Genomic DNA, 22,220 nt, shown 5'->3' on the forward strand with positions numbered 1-22,220 from the left:
AGGTATTTTATCACAATCTATAATGTTTGTCAATTCCCTCTAGGCTGCATTAAGCAGCAACACAATCTCGACATGTACCGGACGACAGGTTAACTCTTATATCAACACAGTTTTCAACTGTTTCAACAGTTTTCAAGTCCTGCAAAAGCTGACTACCAGACCCAACCAAGAACCTTGAGAAGCACCAGCACAACAATGGGAAAATGGGAATGTGAATGTGAATGGGAAAATAAAACAGTCATACTTACGTGCAAAGTACTGCCATGGAGCATACGTTTTCCCATGGTCCAGGGAGCGCTCCAGGACCCATAGGTCAGGTCGAGGGGCGTTGGCAAACTTGATGAGGATGTAGGCCACATGGAAGAGCTGAAAACAATATTAGCACAAAGATCAGATCAGTGTGAAACAGAGGGCTACAAACAACCATATTGTTAATGGATTCTGGCATTAGATGTGGTTGGTACAAAACGCTGTGGTTTCCTGGGCCTTGGTCCACTAACCACAGCTCAGACCTGGCAGAAGACTGAGCCTCAGCCACAGACAATACTCCATTTCCTTTTACATGAAGGCCAGAGCACAATCACGTCAACAACAATAATCTACTCTACTGTACCTCCGGCAAAAATACAAAGATGCAAAATGCAACAATGGATATTGGCCGGAATTGGAACGTGCTGTCGTACACATCAATCCAGAGCATCCCAAACATGCTCAATGGGTGACATCTGGTGAGTATGCGGGCTGGGAAATGTTCAGCTTCCAGGAATTGTGTACAGATCCTTGCGACATGGGACTGTGCATTATCATAATGAAACATGAGGTGACGGCTGCGGATGAATGACACGACAACAGGCCTCAGGAACTCATCACGGTATCTTTGTGTATTCAAATTTCCATTGACAAAATGCAATTGTGTTCATTGTCCGTAGCTTATGCCTGCCCATACCATAACCCCACTGCCACCATGGGGCACTCTGTTTACAACATTAACATCAGCAAACTGCTCACCCACACGACGCCATACACGCTGTCTGCCATCTGCCCAGTACAGTTCAAACCGGGATTCGTCCGTGAAGAACACATTTCTCTAGCCAGTGGCGATGAAAGGTGAGCATTTTCTCACTGAAGTCGGTTACGACGCCAAACTGCAGATGAGGATGACGAGCATGCAGATTGGCTTCCCTGAGACGGTTTATGACTGGTTATTTTGTGCAGAAATTCTTTGTGGAAACCCACAGTTTCTTCAGCTGTCCGGGGTGGCTGGTCTCAGACAATCCCGTAGGTAAAGAATCCTGATGTGGAGGTCCTGGGCTCGCGTGGTTACACGTGGTCTATGATTGTGAGGCCGTTGGAAATACTGTTAAATTCTCTAAAATGACGTTGGAAGCAGCTTATGGTAGAGAAATTAACATTAAATCCTCTAGCAACAGCTCTGGTGGACATGCCTGTAGTCAGCATGCCAATTGCACGCTCCCTCAAAACTTGAGACATCTGTGACATTGTGTTGTGTGACAAAACTGCACATTTTAGAGTGGCCTTTTATAGTCCCCAGCACAAGGAGCACCTGTGTAATGATCATGCTGTTTAATCAGATTATTTATATGCCACACCTGTCAGGTGGATGGATCATCTTGGCAAAGGCAAAATGATCACTAACAGGGATGTAAACAAATTTGTGCACAACATTTGAGAGAAATAAGCTTTTTGTGCATATGGAACATTTCTGGCATATTTTATTTTAGCTCATGAAAAATGGGACCAACACTTTGCATGTTGCGTTGATATTTTTGTTCAGTGTAGTATGTATGGTACAGTAAAATACAACAGTCGGATATTACAAAGGCTCAAGACAAGACCTGTGTGGAGTGGATGAAACTGCTGCAGGTGCTTCTGAGATACCCACCCTCCCGGCCATCCGAAACGATATCTCTACCATCAGACAACACAGGCTACACAAGAGCACCTGATGATGAAGATGACTTATCCTTCCCCCAGTGTACACTACCCTATCTCTAAGGCCCTCACGGCTATGTTTCCACACTCAATGTTCCTATCTCATCATCATCATCAGGGCTCAAGAGCGGGTTGCTTCAGTTCGATTGAATAGAATTAAAAGCTGCTTTTTTCAACAGTCAAAGCGGTCTTTGTGGTGGTTGACATTGCCTTTTCCCAGTTTGGAATTAGAACTTACAACATCAGACCACACGGCACGTGACAATCGCAGTGTAAACAAACACACCTGACCACCCCCACCCCCACTTCTGTGATTTGTTAAATGTAATATCAAAATGTAGATTTCTGCCGAAATAGGCATACCCCAATGTAATTATTTATCATGAGAGGGCCATAAACATTACCTAGTAATGCTTACACTGCCAGAAAGATTAAAATATCACTTTTCTACACTAAGGTGTAGTCACATTTGAGGACACAAACTGAAGTACACAGTACAAATTATATTCCAACGACAACACGAATACTATAGAGTTGTCGGGATTTTCCATGCACCAGCAGAACAGAGTCTGGTAAGACTAGCGGTGGGGGTGTGTGTCTATTTGTCAATAACAACTGGTGCGTGATGTCTAATATTAAAGAAGTCTCGAGGTATTGCTCGCCTGAGGTAGAGTACCTTAAGATAAGCTGTAGACCACACTATCTACCAAGAGAGTTCTCATCTGCATACCACAGACCGATGCTGGCACTAAGACTCCCCTCAACCAACTCAAAAAGGCATAAGCAAACAAGAAAATGCTCATCCAGAAATGGCGCGCCTAGTGGCCGGGCACTTTAATGCAGGCAAACTTACCTAATTTCTACAAGCACGTAACATGTGCAACCAGAGGGGAAAAAAAAAAAACTCTAGACCACCTTAACTCCACACAGAGATGCATACAAAGCTCTCCCCCACCCTCCATTTGCTAAATCTGACAATTATATCCTCATGATTCCTGCTTACAAGCAAAAACTAAAGCAGGAAGTATCAGTGACTCGCTCAATATGGAAGTGGTCAGATGACGTGGATGCTACACTACAGGACTGTTTTGCTAGCACAGACTGGAATATGTACCGGGATTCATCTGATGGCATTGATGAGTATAGCACCTCAGTCACCGGCTTCATCAATAAGTGCATCAACGCCGTCGTCCCCACAGTGACCGTACGTACATATCCCAACCAGAAGCCATGGATTACAGGCAACATCCGTATTGAGCTAAAGGCTAGAGCTACCGCTTTCAAGGAAGGGACGCTAATCCGGACGCTTATACGAAATCCCGCTATGCCCTCAGACGAACCATAAAAACAAGCAAAGCATCAATACAGGATTAAGATTGAATCATACTACACCGGCTCTGACGCTCGTCGGATGAGGCAGGGCTTGAAAACTATTACGGACTACAAAGGGAAACCCAGACGCGAGATGCCCAGTGATGCGAACCTATCAGACGAGCTAAATGCCGTTTATGCTCGCTTCGAGGCAAGCAACACTGATGCATGAGAGCACCAGCTGTTCTGGACGACAGTGTGATAACGCTCTCGGTAGCCAATGTGAGCAAGACCTCAACATTCACAAAGCCACGGGGCCAAATGGATTACCAGGATGTGTAAATTATTACCGCCCTGTAGCACTCATGTTGATAGCCATGAAGTGCTTTGAAAGGCTGGTCATGGCTCACATCAACAGTATTCTCCCGGATGCCCTAGACCCACTCCAATTCGCATACCGCCCCAACAGATCCACAGATGATGCAATCTCAATCGCACTCCACACTGCCCTTTCCCACCTGGACAAAAGGAACACCTATGTGAGAATGCTGTTCATTGACTACAGCTCAGCGTTCAACACCATAGTGCCCATGAAGCTCATCACTAAGCTATGGATCCTGGGACTAAACACCTCCCTCTGCAACTGGATCCTGGACTTCCTGACGGACCGTCTCCAGGTGGTGAGGGTAGGCAACAACACGTCTGCCACTCTGATCCTCAACACTTGGGCCCCTCAGGGGTGTGTACTTAGTCCCCTCCTGTACTCCTTGTTCACCAACAACTGCGAGGCCAAACACGACTCCAACACCATCATTAAGTTTGTTGACAACACAACAGTGTAGGCCTGATCACCGACAACAATGAGACAGCCTATAGGGAGGAGGTCAGAGATCTGGCAGTGTGGTGCCAGGACAACAACCTCTCCCTCAATGTGAGCAAGACGAAGGAGCTGATCGTGGACTACAGGAAAAGCCGTCCGAACAGGCCCCCATTAACATCGATGGAGCTGTAGTGGAGCAGGTCGAGAGTTGCAAGTTCCTAGGTGTCCACATCACCAACAAACTATCATGGTCCAAACACACCAAGACAGTCGAAGAGGGCACAACAACACATTTTTCCCCTCAGGAGACTGAAAATATTTGGCATGGGTCCCCAGATCCTCAAAAAGTTCTACAGCTGCACCATCAAGAGCATCCTGACTGGTTGCATCACCGCCTGGTATGGCAACTGCTCGGCATCTGACCGTTAGCTTCCTGCGATCCAGGACCTATATAATAGGCAGTGTCAGAGGAAAGTCCAAAAAATTGTCAGAGACTCCAATCACCCAAGTCATAGATTTCTTTCTCTGCTACCGCATGGCAACCGGTACCAGAGAGCCAAGTCTAGGACCAAAAGGCTCCTTAACAGCTTCTATCCCAAAGGCTTAAGACTGCTGAACAATTAATCAAATGGCCACCGGACTATTTACATTGACAACCCCCCCCCCCCCCCCCCCCATTAGTTTTGTATACTGCTGCTACTCACTGTTTATTATCTATGAATCGTAACTTCACCCCTACCTACAAGTACAAATTACCTCGACTAACCTGTACCTCCCCGCACATTGATTCGGTCTTATTTTTTACTGCTCCTCTTTAATTACTTGTTACTTTTATCCATATTTTTTTTAACTGCACTGTCATTTAGGGGCTCGTAAGTAAGCATTTCACTGTAAGGTGATACACTTGTTGTATTTGGTGCATGTGACATATTACATTTGATTTGATTTGATTTGATATGCCATATTGTAAGCGGAGCTGCGAGGTTCACAGCCAGGTAAGTTTGATCCTTTGTCTGGATAGGCCACAAAATGTGATGTGTCGCTCTCTATGCAAATGAGGTGTTATATTTCCCATACTGCATGTCAGATAATAGGTGAGGATGTCATGTGAAGCGGGACAACCAGAGCCGTCACGGAGTCCACAATAATTGATGTTACGCCATTCACAGAGCACTCGGGAAAACACAAAAATGTTGGTCGGAACCAGTCATGAACCGCTCAAAGTCACCTACATAGGTGATTAAATTTTAAGGCTTTAAGATTAAATTATTTCCAAAAGATTTTATTAATTGGCAGAGATCCTAAACCATGAGTGAGAAATGGAAAAGAGTATGCAAACATTAGCTTTACATACTGCATGAAAACTGTATCTTTAAATTAACAAAAAAAGGGTCCTGCTTTAAAACTGTCTGCCTTTTGTAGGTGTAGCCCATGTTATTTATGACAGTCCCTAACTCTTTACATTAATTGTATGGGTTGGGAGTTTGTTGGCCACCCTCAGAGTCTCAATATCTTTTACTGTCACTCATCTCACAATTTTTTCCTACTTTGCTCATAATCTACAACTGCTACAATCATCATCGTCGCCTCATCTCTATAGAGGGACATTTGACTGGTACATTGAGGTAGAAACTGGACTGATAATTACGTGCACTCACTGTTTTTTATTGACCACCCAGTTTCTTATTTGTTTTGATTAGGGATGCATGATATATCGGTGAGCATATCGGAATCAGCTAATATTAGCTAAACATGCCAACATCGGTATCGGCCAATGTCTAGTTTAACGCCGATGTGCAAAGCCGATGTCAAAGCTGATGTGCATACCTATATAACGTAGGTACATGATGTAATGACGCCACGTAAAATGTTGCGGTACACGTGCAACACAGCATTCCTAACCTAGCCCACAATGTCTGCTGTGGATCGAGCAGTCAACAAGTCAAGCAGTCATTTGAAAGAGTAACAACATTTCAGCGAGACAACTCAAACGCGAAATCCATTAAAGTCAAGATAATGGAATTCATTGCCCTTGATAATCAACCGTTCTCTGTCATGGGTGATGTTGGCTTTCGCCGACTGGTCAAGCACCGGTACACACTACCAAGTGTGCTATTTTTCAGATGTTGCCCTACCGGAGTTACACAGTAATAGCGTCACTGCTATTAGCTTCACGACATACATATTGTGGAATGCCGTTTGGGTCTTTGCGAGTCAAAAAAGATACAGTAGCACTGTCAAATCTGTACAAAAAAGTTTGCAAACACCGGCCACGAACAATGTGTTTTCAATACCGGATTGGTAATAAAGCATAATTTGTTCAACCGCAACTTCTGGTGCAGCTAGCTTTAGCTTGGTACCTAGCTAGCATCAATACAACCAGCCTGAAAACAATGACCAGTAGAAACTACAGTCATTTTCATTAATCTTAGCAAAGATTTAGGAATCCTTGTGGAGTAAGTATTAGCTAGGTTTCCACTTGTTGTTCGCCTATTGAAATGTAACTTCAGTTGATGAAAATAAACAGTTAGCCAGCTACTTAACCCTGTTGCCCAAAGCTAACGTTATAAGCAGCCAGCTAGCTTCATCTGGCTAGTGAGGCTCGACCAGACCAGGTTATGTGTTGTGAAACTAGCCACAATAAGGATTAGGCACAATAGTGGAATTTGCGGTTTGCCTTCAAAATAAAAAGGTATGTCATTGACAGTGATGCAAATGAATACAAATAGTAGAATTATGCCATACCTTTATTTTGAAGGCTAATCCTTATTGTGGCTAGCTTCACATAGATAGTTCTTATTTGATTAATGGTGGTCGGACCTATCTTATATATTAGGGTTATTTTAGATGATGACACCTAGCTATATCACTAGGTAGCTAACAATAGCTACTGAAACAGATTGTTGTTTCCCTATGTTTTTGGGGAAGAACATTGTTTGCATCCATGAGCTTTTATGACAAGCACTGTAGGTGCACGAGACAACTTTACCAGCATCACAGCATACGTATCGATGAATCGTTATGACATATGAAATACGAGTTATAGTGTAATCAATGTGTAATAACTACGTAAAAAAATTATGAACGCATTAAATTATTATGTGACATGCAGTCATATTCAGGTCCTGATTGGTCAATAAGCTTAATTAATACGTCAAATAGTGTTATTTACATGTCAAATTGTATATTTTTGACACGCAAAGACCCAAACGGTGTTCCATAGCAAAGACCCAAACGGTGTTCCATAGCAAAGAACCAAACGGTGTTCCATAGCAAAGAACCAAACGGTGTTCCATAGCAAAGAACCAAACGGTGTTCCATAGCAAAGAACCAAACGGTGTTCCATAGCAAAGAACCAAACGGTGTTCCATAGAAAAGAACCAAACGGTGTTCCATAGAAAAGAACCAAACGGTGTTCCATAGAAAAGAACCAAACGGTGTTCCATAGCAAAGAACCAAACGGTGTTCCATAGCAAAGAACCTAACGGTGTTCCATTGCAAAGAACCAAACGGTGTTCCATAGAAAAGACCCAAACGGTGTTCCATAGCAAAGAACCAAACGGCGTTCCATAGCAAAGAACCAAACGGCGTTCCATAGCAAAGAACCAAACGGCGTTCCATAGAAAAGAACCAAACGGTGTTCCATAGCAAAGAACCAAACGGTGTTCCATAGAAAAGAACCAAACGGTGTTCCATAGAAAAGAACCAAACGGTGTTCCATAGCAAAGAACCAAACGGTGTTCCATAGAAAAGAACCAAACGGTGTTCCATAGAAAAGAACCAAACGGTGTTCCATAGCAAAGAACCAAACGGTGTTCCATAGCAAAGAACCAAACGGTGTTCCATAGAAAAGAACCAAACGGTGTTCCATAGAAAAGAACCAAACGGTGTTCCATAGAAATTCTGGTTGAGAATGAAACGACTGAACAAATGAACAATGAATCAGCACAGCAAGTAAGTGAAAAAAATTGGTTTTGATTATGTTTTACTGATAATGGGGACATACGTAAATGCCAACAAAATAACTTTTTGGTCAGTGTGGTGTGTGTGTAACCTTTATTTAACTAGACAAGTCAGTTAATAAGAAATTATTTTTTACAATGATGGCCTACCCCGGATGACGCTGGGCCAATTGTGGACCACCCTATGGGACTCGCAATCACGGCCGGATGTGATACAGCCTGGATTCGAACCAGGGACTGTAGTGACACCTCTTGCACTGAGATGCAGTGCCTTAGACCGCTGCGTCCATGTGTGTGTGTTAACTATTTAACTGTACTAGAACTCTTAAAGGCTGCTAAACATTTTAATATCGGTTATCGGTATAATTTTGGGGGGGCAAGAAAAATATTGAATATCGGTATCAGCCAAAAATGTAATATCAGTGCATCACTAGTTTTGATTACTGTAATGGACAAAATGGTGTTATTGTGAATGAATGGTCATTGCGGTTGTGATACTCGGTTGTTGTGCATTGATTGGAGAAAAAAAAGTTGATATATTTCCACAAACTTTCAAACGTATATCACGGAGTCCTTGCAGTACCCTTCCTTGATATTGAATGTTTTTCCTTGCCTTATTCGATGACATTGCTTTAGATACCAGTCTCCTTTTCAAACCTAAATACACTGTATGCACATCTAACATAGTAACTATAAAGTAGTTCTTACAGTGTGTTACAGAGTTGAAAAGGATAAAGGCAGGTCCACACTAGTCAAGGTTCCTATCGAGCCTTCAAAACCCCAGCAGGCTTTTGTGATTGGCATTCAAGTTCTCCGTCTCCCCTCCTCTCTCTTTGCATGAAGCAGAGCTACAGTATGCTAACAAAGATATCAAAGCCTAGTCAAATGCTTGGCCGAGGAGTCGGAGACTCGTCAACACACTAAAGCCATTACAGAAGAACGCTCCCAAGTGCTGGTCAGAAACTCTGCTTTCAACAAGTAGCCTACATAGATAAGTGCGCAAAGATTTGAGTACAAAAGCAAAAGGAATGCCTGGAATTCTTGAAGACAATGATTTGTGAGAAATCTTACAGCTCATGTCTTAACCCTGTTGGCAAATGCCCTGTTCTGACCTCCATATATCGTGGATCTCAAAGCTAATCAGAGAACACTTCCACCCACTATGCTGCAGGATGCATAGGGAACTAAAAAATGATAACCTGTACACACAAACAAAATGTAGGCTGCAGACCGTCAGACCTAAAAACAGAAACAATAAAAAGTTTTGGCTGAGAGCAGAGAGGTTACTATCAATAGACCCTGTGAATGGGACTGGAACTGCTGAGGAGGAGCGGGGAAATGTTAGTTCACACGCTTTGGGATTGGATTAGGGGTGTTGCGCTGCAGGAGTGCAGTGGAGTGAGCCTCCCGCAACTTTTTAGAATGCAATGATGCTTGTTTAATAAAGTTTAGATCAAAGCTGAATCAATGTCTCGCAACATAATTGAATGATTGTTATTCTACATAACAAACCGAATATAATAGCATGGTATAACATTACTGTTAGACCAAAATTACGTAATTTAATCTTGTACATTTTAGAATGAATTAACACATTTTTTTCTCATGCGCCAAATCTCAAAAGTGCGCGCCACTAGGCAAAATATGTGGAAAATACAGTAGGTTACTTACATCATTCATGAGCTTGGAAGGATTATCATTCGCGAATGACAGTGATGGTGTTTGAGGGCATTAAAAATGGAAACGTTTATTTGAGCCAATATGTTTAGGCATCGGCAGACATTGCATTTGGAGGATGCGTTTTGATGATGTCATAAGAAATAAAAAGAGCTCAGGCGCCCAAAAAAACCCATCCAGTAGTATGGCGCAATTTTCTTGGGGGGCCGGAGCTCTTTTTTTTAATGACATCATCAAGTATGTCCCGACAAGTAGCCAATTGAAAACATTTGAATAAAATGCATCCTCCAAATGCAACATCTGCCTATGCCTAAACACATTGCCTCAAATAAACGTTTACATTTTTAATACCCTAAAATAACAAAAGCCTACCTAGGTACCAAGTAGGGAGTCAATATGCAGGCGTATGAGGTAATTGAGGTAGATAACTACATATAACCAGGCGGCAGGTAGCCTAGTGGTTAGAGCGTTGGGCCAGTAACCGAAAGGTTGCGCAATCGAATCCCCGAGCCGACAAGGTCAAAATCTGTCCTTCTGCCCCTGAACAAGGCAGTTAACCCACTGTTCATAGGCCGTCATTGAAAATAACTATTTGTTCTTAACAGACTTTCCTAGTTAAATAAATAAATAACTAGGAATAAAGTGATCTACAGTAGCAGCAGCGTATGTGATGAGAAAAAATGTTTGTTCAAAAAGGGTCAGTTCAGATAGGACTAACTATTTAGCAGTCTAATACATTAGCTTGGGGATAGAAGCTGTTCAGGGCCCTGTTGGTTCCAGACTTGCCGTGTGGTAGCAGAGAGAACAGTCTATGACTTGGGTGGCTGGAGTCTGACATTATTTTTGTCAGGGACAGGTTCCTGAAAGCAATGGCATGCCCTGGCGTGGGGACATGGGGGTAGAGGAGGGAGAAATGTGACGGCATGGCAGGAATCTGAGACTGGCCCACATGCCAGTCGGCACGTCTCGGCCACCCCTCTCCTCCACCCTCCTCCCTCCCCCTCTATCTAACTGATTGAGATCAAATGGTTTGCATGCAGATGCAGCTTGGAAGAAACAGCATTCACAATTGAAAGTGACAGTGGCCTATTTTCATATTGGGGTACCTTTTGTATATAGCCAAGTTATTGTTACTCATTATGTACCTATTATTAGTTTTATTGTTGTTACTTTTCTATTATTTCTATTTCTTTCTCTCTTCATTGTTGGGAAGGACCCGTAAGTATGCATTTCACCTGTTTTTACAAAGCATGTGACAAATACAATTTGATTTGAAATTTGATTTGACAAGTGACACACAACAGTGACAATCTCCTCGGCCAGAGGAATGCAGCTCACACAGAAAACAGACACCAAACCGATAAACAACGAGAGACATTTTGAAAAGACGCCACAAAGTGATTCTCTAGTAACTGCCCATTAAACCTCGCCAAAGTCCCACAAATCCACAAAATGATCTAATCAGAAAGAAAAAGTGTTATCTCCTTTCCTCGACATTCTTAATTCCAGTCCAGGTATAAAACATTACACCATATAGAATAAAAGCCAACCAAATTCAACCCCTTCTGGCTATTGACATTAAAACCATGACTAAACCTCACAACCCAGCCCTTCAGAATGACTATGATGGTTGAATGGTTAAGGCTGCTAACTCCAGCACATACATGGTCTCCCTGCATGCGTAGGATTGAATCCCAGCCCAACCGGCATTCTTCAACACTATTTCCCCTCCGTCTCTCTCCCCTTCATTCATGCCTGACTCTACTAATAATTAATCAAATACAAAAGGAGAGAGTCTATAGAGAAAAAAATATGACTGAGAACATGTCAGAAGAATACGACTGTCTCCTGGCATTGAGAGAGAGAGACCTGGCACTGTTCTGTCTCAGAGGTGTGTTTTCATCCCTGCCAGTCTAAACATTCAGACTTGACTTATATCCAGCACCTTTTGTTTGGAACAGCCTGAAATATCTTGGTGACATGATAACAGTGCCAGTCCAGGAATTCTGGTATGTGCTGTCAAATACATGAAGCAGAACTGAAGAGACAAGCCCAGTGGGCACTAAAACGCAACGAGGATATATGTCTTACTCATCAGAACACTTGAATGGATACCCACCCTAAATCTACAGGCCTGGGCCACAGGAACAGACTGTTAGTCATATCTATGGTGGATGGTGGGTGTGGAGGGTCAAAAGGGTCTGAGGTTGAGCTGTCACTGGTTTGGACCGAACACCTTACCTCTCCGGTTCATACTACCAGTCCAAATTCCTGCCAGTGATCCCCATAAACAAGCCATATACCCCGGGCGCAGTGTCCGGCTCTCTCCTGTAAACTCCAGTTATCACCCAAGAGAGCGGAGCAGGCCCGAGGCCTCAGCGACCTCACACCATTACACAGTTCTCACCCTCACGCCCCAGCGTTCTTACCACATGCACAGCAGAGATTGACACCATGACCCACAGACACACACACACACACACATAAAGATAGACAGAGAGCTTGACACTATTATTGTCACACACACAAACACGCGCCTCTCCACACACCCTCCCCAGTAGTGTTGCTCTCTGACCGGCAAGTCATGCCCACTGTGTGCGACAGCCCAGGCGTGATGAATGTGTTCAGTAAGCCGTGAACTGCCGCGTTGTTGTTGCCTCCATGTAGAATTTCTGCCCCGACTTCACATGCCTGTGCTTCAGGTAACGGAGCCTGGCAGTCAGGGTTTTACTCCCACTGAACAAATAGTCTACGCTGCTATGCTCTAATACACTATTAGAGCCTACGAGAACTAGGCTGATAACGGGACTTGATGACTTAATGCTATGCCTGGCTGCCACATGGATCTGTCCAGTCATAGTGTAATCTAACTATGTCTATCAAATTAGCTCAGTGAACTAGATTGATATACTCTTTCATTTGTTTCATACTTAGTACACCTACAATGTCTGCTGCCAATAGGTCTTCTACTGGGCATCACAATTCACACACCATTCTATTTTGCATTCATTTTATTCGACTAACAGAGTTTGAATGTTACTCATATTGTCTATGGTCTGTGCTTGTTATTATTAACATGTGCTCGTTATTCTGAAAATGTAGGGCAGACAAGGTGTTCAGTTGCAGGTCAGAAACAAAGAATCTCCAAACCGTAGGCAGGAAGGAGCCAGTCAGCCAGGCCGGCTCAGGTGGGCTACTGTAAAAAGCAGAAGCCTTAAAGATAGATATTAGGTATTAGGACAGAGGAATGCACCGAAGCAGAGCTAGGTGCCATCACCTTCTGTTGGAAGCGGAACAGGCCCTGCCTGCCTGCCAGACAAACAGAGACCGTTGCAGCACAATGAGGCTGTCCCCTTACAGTTTTAGACAGTAGCCAATAGCCTATTGTGGCTATTTGAGCATAATATAGGCCTACCAACAAAACCAATGGCGCAAATCCCAGAACATTTTCACGCTTTTGATTTCTATGATAAGCTTACATGTGGTGTTCAATGCAGGTCAACATTGCATGATACTTTTAAAAACGTTTTAACATTATGAAGGTTTGAAATTCATTAATGATTTGTTACGTGGTCTGTTCCACCATGGGCCAAATAGGTGACTGTAAATTGCATTGTATTGTATGATGCAAGAAACCACTTTATAAAATAAAAATGTATTATTATTATTACCATACAGCGAATTAGACAATGTAGACTACCCCTCGGACTATTGGCTTATACGCATTTTCAAGCCTGTCTCAAAAATCAACATAGCCTCTTTAATTAAGACAAAATATTTTTACCTGGCTGGCTTTTCAAAGACAGCTTGAAATGTAGCCTACACATTTTGTGCTGATGTAGGAAGCCGTAACTCCCCATTGCTGACCTACAGTATATATCTATAACTGGGCTAATAACTAACTAGCTACGAATATCAACAAACGTGCACACGCGCGGCTCTGATCTGAAAAGCGCATTCACTTGCGGGTGATTGAAAGACCGCTTATGGGCTACCCCAGCCAATAGAATTTGACTTTGTTGCGCTCTGGCTTTGCCTACAACAAACTCACTCAACCTTGAACATTTAGATTTGGCGTGTTGCATTGAAAAGAGGCTGATATAATGTTGATTCGATCACAGAAGAAACGGTGATCTATATAGTGCAAACGAATTGGGCGAAAATCAGTGACGTTCAATCTCTTGCGTCTCTTTATTTATTTAAATTGTATTTTATTTGAACCTTTATTTAACTAGGCAAGTCAGTTAAGAACACATTTGTAATTACAATGAAGGCCTACAGAAAAGGCAAAAAGCCTCCTGTGGACAAAGCACACATCACGAAAAGAGAGACAACACTACATAAAAAGAGACCTAAGACAACAACAAGGTAGAAACACAACATGGTAGCAGCACAAAACATGGTACAAACATTATTGGGCACAGACAACAGCACAAAGGTAGAGACAACAATACATCACGCAAAGCAGCTACAACTGTCAGTAAGAGTGTCCATGATTGAGTCTTTGAATGAAGAGACTGAAATAAAACTGTCCAGTTCGAGTGTTTGTTGCAGCTCGTTCCAGTCGCTAGCTGCAGCAAACTGAAAAGACGAGCTACCCAGGTATGTGTGTGCTTTGGAGACCTAACAGAATGTGACTGGCAGAACGGTGTTGTATGTGGAGGATGAGGGCTGCAGTAGATATCTCAGATCGGAGGGAGTGAGGCCTAAGAGGGTTTTATAAATAGGCATCAACCAGTGGGTCTTGCAACGGGTATACAGAGATGACCAGTTTACAGAGGAGTATAGAGTGCAGTGATGTGTCATATAAAGGAGCATTGGTGGCAAATCTGATGGCCAAATGGTAAAGAACATCTAGCCGCACGAGAGCACCCTTACCTGCTGATCTATAAATTATGTCTCCGTAATCTAGCATGGGTAGGATGGTCATCTGAATCAGGGTTCGTTTGGTAGCTGGGGTGAAAGAGGGCCGATTACGATAGAGGAAACCAAGTCTAGATTTAACTTTAGCCTGCAGCTTTGATATGTGCTGAGAGAAGGACAATGTGTCATCTAGCCATACTCCCAAGTACTTGTATGAGGTGACTCCCTCAAGCTCTAAACCTCAGAGGTAGTAATCACACCACATGACCTTTGTTTTGGAGGTGTTCAGAACAAGGTTAAGGGTAGAGAAAGTTTTTGGACACTAAGAAAGCTTTGTTGTAGCGCATTTAGTGTAAGCAACCTTAAAGGAGAAAGGGTCTGAGTGTAAGACTATCATCTGCATATAAATGGATGAGAAAGCTTCCTACTGCCTGCGCTATGTTGTTGATGTAAATTGAGAAGAGCATGCGGCCTAGGATTGAGCCTTGGGGTACTCCCTTGGTGACAGGCAGTGGCCGAGACAGCAGATGTTATGACTACACTACACTCTTTGAGAGAGGTAGTTAGCAAACCAGGCCAAAGACCTCTGACACCAATACTCCTTAGCCGGCCCACAAGAATGGCATGGTCTACCGTACCAAAAGATTTGGCCAAGTCAATAAAAATAGCAGCACAACATTGCTTAGAATCAAGGGCAATGGTGACATCATTGAGGACCTTTAAGGTTGCAGTAACACATCCATAACCTGAGCGGAAACCAGATTGCATACCAGAGAGAATACTATAGACATCAAGAAAGCCAGTCAGTTGATTATTGACTTGTTTTTATTATTGACAACAGTTAAAATCAGCTAGATCTCCCCCTTTAAATAAAGGATGGACCGTGGCTGCCTTCCAAGCAATGGGAAGCTCCCCAGAAAGGAGAGACAGGTTAAAAAGGTCAGACAGGCTTGGTGATGATAGGGGCAGCAACCTTAAAGGAGAAGGGGTCTAAACCATCTGACCCAAATGTTTTTTTTGGGGTCAAGTTTCAGGAGCTCCTCTAGCACCTAGGACTCAGTGACATCCTGCAGGGAGAAACTTTGTATCGGGGCAGGGGAAAAAGAGGGAGAAGCATCAGGGATAGACGCATTAGAAGGGGTGGGAGATGAGGAATTGTTGGATGGGCAAGGAGGCATGGCTGATTCAAATAGGAATCCTGACTTAATGAAGTGGTGATTAAAGCCATGTGCTTCTTGTCAGTAACAACCACATCAACCTTAAGGGACATGGGCAGCTGTGAGGAGGAGGGTTTATTCTCCAGGTCTTGAACCGTTCTCCAGAACTTCTTGGGGTTAGACCCACAGAGAGAGAACTGCCCCTTAAAGTAACTAACTTTGGCCTTCCGGATAGCCTGAGTGCACTTATTTCTCATTTGCCTGAACGAGAGCCAGTCAGCCTGAGTATGCGTGTGCCGAGCCTGTCGCCAAATGCAATTCTTGAGGTGGAGTAACTCTGCAAGATCACGGTTGAACCAGCGTCTGGACCCGTTTTTAATGTAAAAAAAAGAAGTCTGTCTTTGACAGAGGGGATCAAGCTTATTCTATACCATTTTACAGAGTCCAGTTCATTGAAGGAAGGCTTGATCATTAAAGTTTTTTAGCAAGCGTCTATGACAAATCAGGCCAAGTAATTTCACTGAGCAGCCAATACGAACACAGGCTGTAAAACAGTGATCACCAAGGTCATTACAGAAAACACCAGACTGATTGATACCTATCAGGATTATTTGTGAGGATAACATCAAGAAGAGTAGCCTTTTCTGGGTATTTGGAGTCATACCTTGTGGGATTCGTAATAATCTGAGAAATATTTAGGGAGTCCCATTGCTTTAGGACTTGGTCAGGTGGTTTAAGCATGTCCCAGGTCACCTAGCAGGACAAATTCAGACTTAGTGTAAGGGGCCAGGAGAGAGCTTAAGGCAAATAGGGTACAGGCCGGTGCTGATGGAGGACGATAACACAACAGTCAACAGAGAGCTATTTGAAAGTTGAATACTTCAAACCAGCAAATCAAATTGTTTGGGTACAGACTAGGTGGAGACAACTGAGCACTGAAGGTGATCCTTGGTAAAGATTGCCACTCCTCCACCTCTGTCATGCCAAAAAAGGTTAGAACCAGAAATGTTAACATCAGTATTCAAAACACTCTTCCTTAGCCACGTCTCAGTAATGACCAACACATCTGGATTGGAGCTGTGAACCCACACTTTCAATTTATCCACTTTAGGTAATAAGCTTCTAGTGTTAACGTGCAGAAAACCCAGAGCAGAAATCAGTGAAGCAGACGTCAGAGCACAAGTCAGAATTGGGACTAGCAACAGTAGATGGGCCAGGGTGTACATGCACATTTCCAGATATCATCAACAGTAATACCATCAAGGCACGGCATAGGACAGGGAGAGCTCTACAGTGCTGATTTATGACATCTGAATGTGCATCAGATGGCAACAAGATCATATTGTACAGCAATTTCATCAGGTAACATGAATACAAAGCTGGTGAGAGGTGGTTAGAATAGGATGGGAGGCCAAGAGTCCATGCTATCAATAGAGTCAGAGTCCCGAGTGTGGGAACAAACAGTCTGTCCCACGGTTGGGTAAAGAAAATTCGTAGTCAACAAAGCATGCAGGAGTCATGAGGCAAATAGCAAAATGCTAAATAATTTAAACAAAATATATGACGACTTGGGTACCGATACTGAGTCAATGTGCAGGGGTACAGTTTAGCCAAGGTCATTTGTAAAATGACTATGCATAGATAATACACAACAAAGGGGGGGAGGTGTCTATGTGGATATCAAGGAACTTGAAACTCTCGATCCACTTCAGCACGTCGACGTTAATGGGGGCCAGTTCGGCCCTCCTTTCCCCATAGTCCACGATCAGCTCCTTTGTCTTGCTCACATTGAGGGAGAGGTTGTTGCAAAGGGTGGGGACTTTGAGTAATCTAAAATATAACATATATTTTAATTTGTTTAAAACTTTTTTGGTTACTACATGATTCCATATGTGTTATTTCATAGTTTTGGCATCTTCACTATTATTCTGCAATGTAGAAAATAGTGAAAAATAAAGAAAAACCCTGGAATGAGTAGGCGTGCCCAAACCTTTGACTGGTACTGTATATCAAAAATACACCTAGGACAAATCTACGTCGACACGTGCATCAATACGCCAGTAGACCTTTATCGACTACTTAGCATTTCTATGAAGCACTATGTATATCGCCTCCCGGGCCTTGAAAAGGTGGGTAGAGCCTATGTTAAATCCCTTCTGCTTTTCCACAATGGAGCGCCAGGTTTAGGAGGCATTGACAGGTGCTCCGGTCCAACAATGACCCGTGATCTAGACATGAAGCCAGGCTGAGGCTGCTAACCAGGCTGTGTGGGCTGTCTGCCTGCCCTGCGAGGGAGTGGGGAACAGGGCTGTAAATATGAGCGCCAGACACCTGGCTGGAGCTGGCCGGGCACCCCACCACCCAGCACACCGCCAAGCAGAGCCGACTGGCTAAACACAGCTTCTTACATCACCTCCCTCATCACCACAGCAACAGCTAGGAAGCCAAACGTGTCCCAAGAGTTAGAGTAAGCCAGCTATACAGTCAACACTGACAAATGTACATTGTTAAGAACCAAATAATGATTACACTGTATTTGAAAAAGTGGTGAAATAATATTGATTCCATGTGTTTCCATTAGAAATATGTGAATCCATTCCAAATATGATACAGCACTTGTGCATAAAAGTATTTTCTGTGGTTTGATAAGCACCTGGTCCTTTTCAGGGCCTGCTTGAGACGTTATGCTGTTGATCCATGCATGCTGAATCAGTGCCAGGGAGGTCAGGGAAATAGACAGCAAAAACATAAGATAATACTGTTATACGCATACATGCTATATAGCACATTCCTCTGGGCAATACATTTTATTACTGTAGATGTATCATATTGACTAGAGGTAGACCGATTATGATTTTTCAATGCCGATACCGATTATTGGCGGACCCCCAAAAAAAGTCGATACCGATTAATTGGCCGATTAAAAAAAAATGTATTTGTAATAATGTCAATTACAACAATACTGAATGAACACTTATTTTAACTTAATTTAATACATCAATAAAAATCAATTTAGCCTCAAATAAATAATGAAACATGTTCAATTTGGTTTAAATAATGCAAAACAAAGTGTTGGAGAAGAAAGTAAAAGTGCAATATGTGCTATGTAAAAAAGCTAATGTTTAAGTTCCTTGCTCAGAACATGAGAACATTTTTATTTCACCTTTATTTAACCAGGTAGGCTAGTTGAGAACAAGTTCTCATTTGCAACTGCGACCTGGCCAAGATAAAGCGTAGCAATTCGACACATACAACAACACAGTTACACATGGAATAAACAAAACATACAGTCAATAATACAGTAGAACAAAATACAACAAAAAGTCTATATACAGTGAGTACAAATGAGGTAAGTTAAGGAACATATGAAAGCTGGTGGTTCCTTTTAACGTGAGACTTCAATATTCCAAGGTAAGAGGTTTTAGGTTGTAGTTATAGTATTTATAGGACTATTTCCTAGGCCATTATTGAAAATAAGAATGTGTTCTTAACTGACTTGCCTAGTTAAATAAAGGTGTAAAAAAAATACATTTAAATAAATAAATGAATAAAAATTGGCCAAATCGTTGTCCAAAAATACCGATTTCCGATTGTTCTGAAAACTTGAAATGGGCCCTAATTAATCGGCCATTCCGATTAATCGGTCAACCTCTAATATTGACTGTTAGCTTTAGCTGTTTGCTACTGCATCACATTAGGAGGCATTTGCACCTTGAACAGACAAACACAGGCCCAGATACACAGGTAATCATATTTTACTGGATCATATTCAGATGTCATGAAAGGTATGTAGGTATTCAGGGTGGGGCGGGGATAGCGAATTCATTATGAAGCTGGGGGTCTTTGTGTGTGTGCTAGTGCAGGGCAGGGCAGTATACCGTATTTTGCTATATACCGGTATTGATGCACAGACTGGTTTGGGTTTTTACCTTCTATAACGGTATTTGAATGTTTGGTTTGTTAAATGTGATACGCAGTGTGTAACGTCCATTTGGATAGTTTACTTCGCTACTTGAGTCATCTCTCTCCACTCTTGCCACTATCTCCCTCTCCACACAGACCTAGCCCTGGCTCCGGCTCCTGCCACTCAAGGAGCGCATTTGTTTTTCCTCGACCACGAGACACTTGCGTTCAGTCTGTATGGTCTATGTAACACATGCAACAATGTTGATGACATCGATGCAGTTGTCACTTTGCTCCTTAATATAAATCTACTAACATTCTATAGTTACACTATTAGCTTGTGTTTTTTACATCTGCAAACAGCTAGTTTGTATTTTCTAAGCAAGTTGTTCCTAAATCTTGTTAGCCGCTAATGCTAATCACTAGTTAGCTAATAAATGTACTGAGTAAGAGAAAGCATAATTAGCTATACAGCCTGATAATACCAGTGATGGTGTAGACCTAAATTAGCATGTTGTTTGTGCAACAGTATCTTCTAAATTAAAGAGGTAAACGCAAAGCAAGAATATGTTAGCTAAGAGAAAACATTAAATGTAGCCAAATATTATTGTCCCCTAGGAAACACCTATCAACACTTTAGTTCCTACTCTGTCACAATAACTCCTCCCTGGCATTTTCATTCAATGTCATGTCAAACCGCACTGTATTAAAAGTGCCCACTATTATATTCTAACTATATAATTAGAATATACATTTTCTTTCCATGATTCCAACAGTTAACCCAAGTGTTTTGCTTGCGATTGCAAGTCAAATTGCAACATTTGGCTAAAAATAAGGCCCAGATTGCTTGCCCGCCCATATCGTGTAGCCCTATGTGGCAGTGTAGAAATGATCTCAGTGCAGAAAATTATGACTTTTTTGGGGTTGAAGTTTAATTGAACAGTATAAAACAATCAGAATGGAGAAAGACCCATTGAAATCACTTAGAATGTATGTGTGTCCACCCTAGGATCACACACTACTTATAAAGCAAATTGAGAACTTTTATTATTAAAAAGCATAAAATACCATCACATTTGGGCAATATCACCCAGCCCTAGTGTGTGTGTGTGTGTGGGGGGGGGGGGTATTTTCTACACAGTCTGCCCAATTCACCGCACCTCCTCAATCCATGTACCCACTTAGAAGAAAAGGTCAAGTCACTTTCAGAAAAAGCCTTGAAAAGAACCAACTGTTTGTGAACATCTGAGAGCAGAGCACAGAAAGGATGGCACACAATACAGCCTACTATCGATTCCAGGACAAAAGTGGGCAGCAGCTCAGCATAAAACATTCAGACAAAACTTAAGTGGGAAGCAGCAGGGCCTGAAGATAGAGAGAGCGGATTAAGTTCCACAGGAATTCTTCTGCTGAAAAAAAAGATAACATGACTGACATATAGATAATATAACTCATAATAAATGAACCACTACAAGCAGGTTTCAGAAATGCTGTCATCCTAAACTAGCACAGCTCCAGATTTAGTGTTTTCTCATCATCAAGACACTCAGCCATCCAGCAACAGGTACCACACACTCATTATCAAACCTCACAGAGTAAGGAATAAGTACCTGACACCCAGCATTACAACTCACCTATCAGAGCAAACACCCACCTATCAGAGACTTCACAGAACACAACACTCTCCAGTCAGATGCCCACGCTCACCATTCAGAGCCATGAGTACTTCTCACCTAGCCAATCGTAGCCCACCTCACATCAGTGTTGTACATGATCATACTGTATGACATAAAAAAACAACCCCCAAATATCACACAAAAAATCCTATCCCCCTGAAACGGCAATCAACGGCAACAGGGTTCAATGAGAACTTCACACAAACCAATTAGTGCCCATTCAGTGGATAGCACCCACCAAGGTTATTATAGTAAACTAAAACTTAAACTAATATGAAAACTGAAACTAATACTAAAATGAATCATGAACAAGGATTTAGGTTAGTCGGGTTCCCCTGCCTCAGCTGGCCCGACGGATTTCCATACCTCAGGGGGATCGATAGGCTCCCATGCCTCAGCTGGTGAACAGGTTCCCGTGCCTCAACCGAGGCAACCGGGGAGGTCTCAGCCGTCTCATCAGGCTCTCACGCCTCAGCCGGTTCATCAGGCTTCTGGCGACCGTTCCACTCCGGATCCCCGGGAGCATCTCTTTGGTTGGCCGTCCTGCGGCTGGAGCCGAATGCGCCGGGGTGGGGGTACTGTCAAGTATGCTCTCTCTCTAGCGCTCTAGGTCGTCATGCTCCAGCACCTCAGCCGGATTGACAGATTCCCGCACCAGAACAGAGGTGACCGATGCAGGTGCTTCTACACCTGCATTGCTTGCTATTTGGGGTTTTAGGCTGGGTTTCTGTACAGCACTTTGTGACATCAGCTGATGAAAGAGGGGCTATATAAATACATTTGATTGATTGACCAGTCCGCTCCTGATCCCCGGGATCGTCATCTTGGTCGGCGTCCTGTGGATGTGGCCGCGCGCCGGGGAGGGGATACTGTCACGTGTGCTCCCTCTCCGCCCTCT

General features: G+C 42.9%; 1 protein-coding gene across 5 annotated transcripts in view; it reads right to left on the reverse strand.

Moving 5' to 3' along the window:
• The window catches only part of LOC110508648 (laminin subunit alpha-3), a 114,074-nt gene that overhangs the window by 74,149 nt on the left and 17,705 nt on the right, over positions 1-22,220 (reverse strand). For all 5 annotated transcript variants that reach the window (XM_036966140.1, XM_021589330.2, XM_021589328.2 and 2 more), the window contains one exon: positions 249-366. In XM_036966140.1, the coding sequence (XP_036822035.1) occupies positions 249-366 (118 nt within the window). The remainder of the gene's footprint in view (positions 1-248; positions 367-22,220) is intronic.

The sequence above is a fragment of the Oncorhynchus mykiss genome, chromosome 28 (assembly GCF_013265735.2).
Source record: "Oncorhynchus mykiss isolate Arlee chromosome 28, USDA_OmykA_1.1, whole genome shotgun sequence".
NCBI lineage: Eukaryota > Metazoa > Chordata > Actinopteri > Salmoniformes > Salmonidae > Oncorhynchus > Oncorhynchus mykiss.